At 47.5% G+C, this 5156-nt stretch overlaps 1 protein-coding gene across 1 annotated transcript in view; it reads left to right on the forward strand.

Annotated features, from left to right (window-relative positions):
• Nucleotides 1-343: 343 nt before the first annotated feature.
• LOC108783879 (mitochondrial chaperone BCS1) overlaps nucleotides 344-5156 on the forward strand; it is an 8753-nt gene continuing 3940 nt past the window's right edge. Inside the window, exons 1-4 of the mRNA XM_018552571.1 lie at nucleotides 344-705; nucleotides 1483-1622; nucleotides 3109-3303; nucleotides 3983-4046. Coding sequence (XP_018408073.1) covers nucleotides 386-705; nucleotides 1483-1622; nucleotides 3109-3303; nucleotides 3983-4046 — 719 coding nt within the window. The 5' untranslated portion in view covers nucleotides 344-385. The remainder of the gene's footprint in view (nucleotides 706-1482; nucleotides 1623-3108; nucleotides 3304-3982; nucleotides 4047-5156) is intronic.

The following is a 5156-nucleotide window of genomic DNA, read 5'->3' on the forward strand; positions in this document are numbered from 1 at the left end:
TCAATAGGGAGGTTTACAAACATGTAGATCGATATGGTTATTTGTAGTGGGGAAGAAACGTCTACTGGTTTCTATAACTGGGTCAAGACGTGACAATGAAATATAAATAATATCAGAATTGACACTTTATTATTAGGCCGTATTTTCTTATTTGACATAATAAAAGGTAGAACAATACACCGTTATTGGAGGTGGGCAGCCCCTGAAGCCAGGTTTGCATTTGTGCCTTCCTCCCTGCTTGCAGTTCATGCCTTGGTCATGTCATTGGGTTATAGTGAATGGAGAGACTTCATTTTTTGTTGTTCATCTAATAAAAATCTTTTCTCATTTTCTTCACAGCATGCAGCGGTAACAATCATCTCAGCTCCGGCTGTCCTCAGCAGAAATGCCGTTTGCGGACTTCCTGGGGGCCCTGAAAGACAATCCCTACTTCGGGGCGGGGTTTGGTCTGGTTGGTGTCGGCACGGCTTTGGCTTTGGCCCGTAAAGGAGCCCAGTTTGGCATGGTCGCCTTCAGGAGGCATTATATGATTACGCTCGAGGTGCCCAGCAAAGACAAGAGCTACCAGTGGTTGCTGAGCTGGATCTCCCATCATGCCAAGCACACGCAACACTTGAGCGTGGAGACTTCATATCTACAGCACGAAAGCGGGAGAGTCAGCACCAAGTTTGACTTCGTCCCCAGTCCCGGGAACCACTTCATTTGGTAGGTGCATCCCGCTCAGTGATATTTGTGCCAAAGTGAAGCTTCGACTTCGGCAAAGTGGTCCTCTTAGTAACCTTACAATTTCACATGATGTTAATTAATTTATGGCGTGCCACAGTATACAGCAACTGTAATAAAATACATCCTTGTGCTTTAGACAAATACATTTTATAGACTGTGATGATGTCATCAGTCTGCTTTAGGCAGGAGAAACGACCCCCCTCTTTGTAACAAGTCGCAAAGTGAGAGGATTCAGCAGTAGTGATGGGGTCGGGCGTGTTTGCAGCTCCACGTGCCGAGCCCGCCAGGAAGCTGACACCGCGCAGCCCCAATCACAGGTACTGAGACATTTTCCCGGTCCGCAGCTGCAGAGATCGGGAAATGTCTCAGTGCCTGTGATTGCCGCTGTCAGCTTCCTGGCGGGCTCGGCACGTGGAGCTGCGAACACGCCCAAGCCCATCACTATTCAGCAGGGGCCGATCTGCATCAGACATCGATTGTTCTTTTCCTTGGCCTGCAGTCACCATGATTTCTGTGTAAAGATACATGACATAACTTGCATCAGTACGGCTCGTATAGTTTATCCCAGGGGTGGACTAATTCATCTGGAATTCAGAAGCCAGTCTGTCCAATACAGGAGCCAGCTCCATTAACATCAACTTGAGAAAACCTCAATAGTTGGGCCCCAGCATTGCCCACGTGGATCCTGGGTTTTGTCCATCCCTGGTTTATTCACCTGGGAATATTCCCCTATTCTGCTCTTCCTGCCACTTCCAGGTACAAAAAGAAGTGGATTCGAGTTGAGAGGAACCGAGAGAAGCAGATGATTGACCTGCACACAGGCACACCTTGGGAGTCCGTCACCTTCACCGCCATAGGGACCAATCGTGATCTCTTCTTCAACATTCTGCAGGAAGGTAGGTCTTGACACACACACCGGGCTTTTAGAGAAGAACCTGTACTGTGTCCAAAAGGCAAGCATAGGAAAAGAACTGGTCACCAGTATTGCCTGTAGGCTTGGTGCAGCTTACCATGTCTTGTTCTGCACTGTGTCTCTGTGTTGAGGTGGCCATCTTAGCAGAGGCAGGGTTATGCTTCCTTCTTTCACAGCTTTCCTCTTGATGACTGGTGGGGTGATGACTAGTGGGGATACATTAAAGAAGCAGCAGGAGAGGTGGAGGAAGCAGACATCCACAGGATGAATGAAGCAGAAGCAGGGAGATCCTTACCCTGCAGGTCCTCAGGTACAGCGTCCTCTCCAGCAAGGAGAACAGTGAGCAGCACAGTAGTGACATCACCAAATCACACTCCAAATCTGAGACTAAGGATCAGAGGACAGTACAGTACAGAAAACCTGCACTTTTTAGAGGAACTGAACTGTGAAAGCTTTGGCCCAAAATGCCATCAGAAGTAGAGGTAAGGCTTTCTTCCTATCAGAGCTGCCCTCCTAATAAATGGTGGTCTGATGACGGGTGCGGTAATCAAGAAGAAGCAGGAAAGGTGGAGGAAGCACAGATCCATAGAACAATGAAGCAGGGAGATCCTTCCCCTGCAGGTCCTCGGGTACAGCTTCCTCTCCAGCAGGGAGAACAGTGAGCAGCACAGTAGTGACATCACCAAAGCTCACTCCAAACCTGGTCAGACTAGTAGTCAGAGGCAGCAGCGTCTTAAGTGATCTCACCTTGAGGATATACCGTATTTATCGCTCCATAAGACGCACTCCCCCCCCCCCCCCAAAGGCGGGCAAAAATGTGCGTCTTATGGAACGAATGTGTGAGAGCTGAGGGAATCCCTATCGCCCGACGCCCGGACATGCAGTTTCGGGCATCGGGCGAGTAGTTTTTTTGTACATTAAGCCCCGCTCCTAACAAGCAGAGCTAAATGTATACTTGTAGGAAAGGAGCAGCCTGTCCGAAATCCCCCCCCGCTGCTCCTCTGGGGGGACCCATGACCACGGCATAGGAGCTCACCATAGAGCCCCTAGAGCAGGCGAAAAATATCCGTTCTTCGTCTGCTCTGTGTGATCACTGAGACCGTGGCGCTATAATCACAGCGCCACCTGTCTCAGCTGTCACTAACTACAGCTGTCGGAACCCTACCCTCCTTGCGGCCTATGGTCCGGTGCTCCTTATGGAGCGCAAAATACGGTATATACGGGTCCAAGGCTGAAGGAGCAGGAAGTGCATTATTTCAGGAGGAATTCTACATAAAAGTCAGATTTTTCCGGGCTCTTCGTAGGCACAATAAGGACATTTCTAGATACTTCCCTATAGAGAGAAAATCTTTACATTTTGACTTCTAGTATTCTTTGAAGCAAATCATTGTTAAATGTTTGGACCTTCGTGCAGTAATGATCTTACTTTGATCTCTAGTTACTAAAATTATGTTTTCCTTTCCTCACAGCCAGAGAACTGGCACTGCAACAGCAAGAAGGCAAGACTGTCATGTACACAGCGATGGGCTCGGAGTGGCGGCCGTTTGGGTTCCCGCGTCGGAGGAGGCCGATAACCTCCGTAGTGCTCGAGGCGGGAGTTTCTGATAAGATTGTTCAGGATGTGAAAGGATTCACCAACAACCCCAAGTGGTATATTGATAGAGGTAAGAGCAAACCCGTTTCTTCATCTAGTGTTGACGGCCTTCGTTAAAGTTTACATCAAATATTTCTATTTATTGGGGCAAAGTTTGGAATGGGGAAGACCCCTGTCAGGTTTTTTTGTTGCCTGTGTCCCATTGGGGGCGATCACCCTACACTTCCTATGTGTGAAGCACAGCAGGAAATGATGGAAAATCTCTCCAAAGTGGGAGGAATTCCCCTCTTGGACAACTGCGTCCAGAGCAGATTTCCGCTCACTTCTTGTCTTGGTGACACTGTATTGTAAAAAAAAAAAAATCCCATCACTCCAATGAATCCATATGATTGAAAGGGACTGGCCAATGACAGCAAGGCTGGTTAGCATTGGTCTAGGTGATGCTGGAAATGAGGAGGGTTCTATTATGAGAAGCTTGCAGTGTGCTGGGAAATCGGAGGAAGCCATTTCAGTCCAGGAGAGGAGCCGGTACAACTGTGCAAGACTGAAGGCCTAGATCAGCGATAAATTAATTTAGTTTAGTATCTCAGGTGCCAAAACCTTCCTATATAAAGGGAAAAATAAGCTTCTCTTTTCTTTGGTGTATTGTAGAGGTTGACTACAGTTTGGACATCACTCATAGACTCACAATCACTTATCAGATGAATCTGAATGTAAACTGTTTTTTTATTTTATTTTTTTCAATCCAGGAATACCCTACAGAAGGGGCTATCTTCTCTACGGCCCTCCCGGGTGTGGGAAAAGTAGCTTTATGTAAGTATCACTTGAGGGACACAGATCACCAACAAGTATACATTTACATCTGACTACAATAAGGGACACGGCTCTGGTTATTCACAAACCTATAAGGCTGTAGATAGAGATATCATCTCTAAAGTGAAGGGAAATACATTTTGTACAGTAGTCACCTTGAACAGGTGTCCCCATTGGTAGATTTCCCCTCTATTGTTGTTCTGGCGACAACTGTAACATTTTGGATTTGCCGTCACTTTCTGTCTTAATGACGATGGTCACCAGGACACAGAGAGGGCGAATTTCTTCACCAGGTGATAAACATTTTTTAAAGTTTAACTAAAACCAAGCATTTTATTTCAGCTCTGGATTTAGTGTGGAAAGGGTTAGAACTAGGGATGCACCCATATCGAGTATTTGGGTGAGTACCCGTACTCTCCCAAATGCTCACGATACTTATCCTGATACCGGAACTTCCGGTATCAGGAAGCTGGGCGTCAAGTCATTACACACCACCCGGCTTCCCGATTGGCTGGGAAGCTGGCTCCATACTCCCTCGTCGCCAGGAAGCATGGAGACGGCTTTCAGGCCAATCATGAAGCCGCGCGGTGAGTCATTATACGCCGCCCAGCTTCTTTAATGGGTCTGCCAGTATCGGTATTCAGTATTGGCGGGTATTAAACTCTTTTTTAATAATGAGTCCGGATCAAACAAATATAAATGGTCCAGCAAAGTAGTTCTCTACATTTTTCTCCAATCACTTACATTCATAATGTTTCCGAACAGCTCCAACTCTCTCAACACGGCTTCCCTGGACTTCCTGTTCAGTACAAGATCACAAGGACAGAGCAATCTCCAGTAGCCGTCCATGTACTGGCTCTTACTCTTAGAAGAAAGGAAGAGAGTAGGGTATGGTGCAGGGAGTGCCTTGTCTTGCTGTGCCTGTGTGTTTGTGGAGACACACACAGCTCCATAGCACACACAAGGGTGGTTGTATAGGACCCTTTAAGGGATAGAAGCCTCCCTCAGGGCTTGTTTCCACCAGCCTGTGCACTCATCGCACTGTCCCGCGCCCGGAACTCAAGGGATCGCATACACAGTCTCCTTGTGTTTTGGGAGGGGAGGGGGTTG

Source organism: Nanorana parkeri, unplaced genomic scaffold (genome assembly GCF_000935625.1).
Source record: "Nanorana parkeri isolate BGI_ZX_2015 unplaced genomic scaffold, ASM93562v1 scaffold92, whole genome shotgun sequence".
Taxonomy (NCBI): domain Eukaryota; kingdom Metazoa; phylum Chordata; class Amphibia; order Anura; family Dicroglossidae; genus Nanorana; species Nanorana parkeri.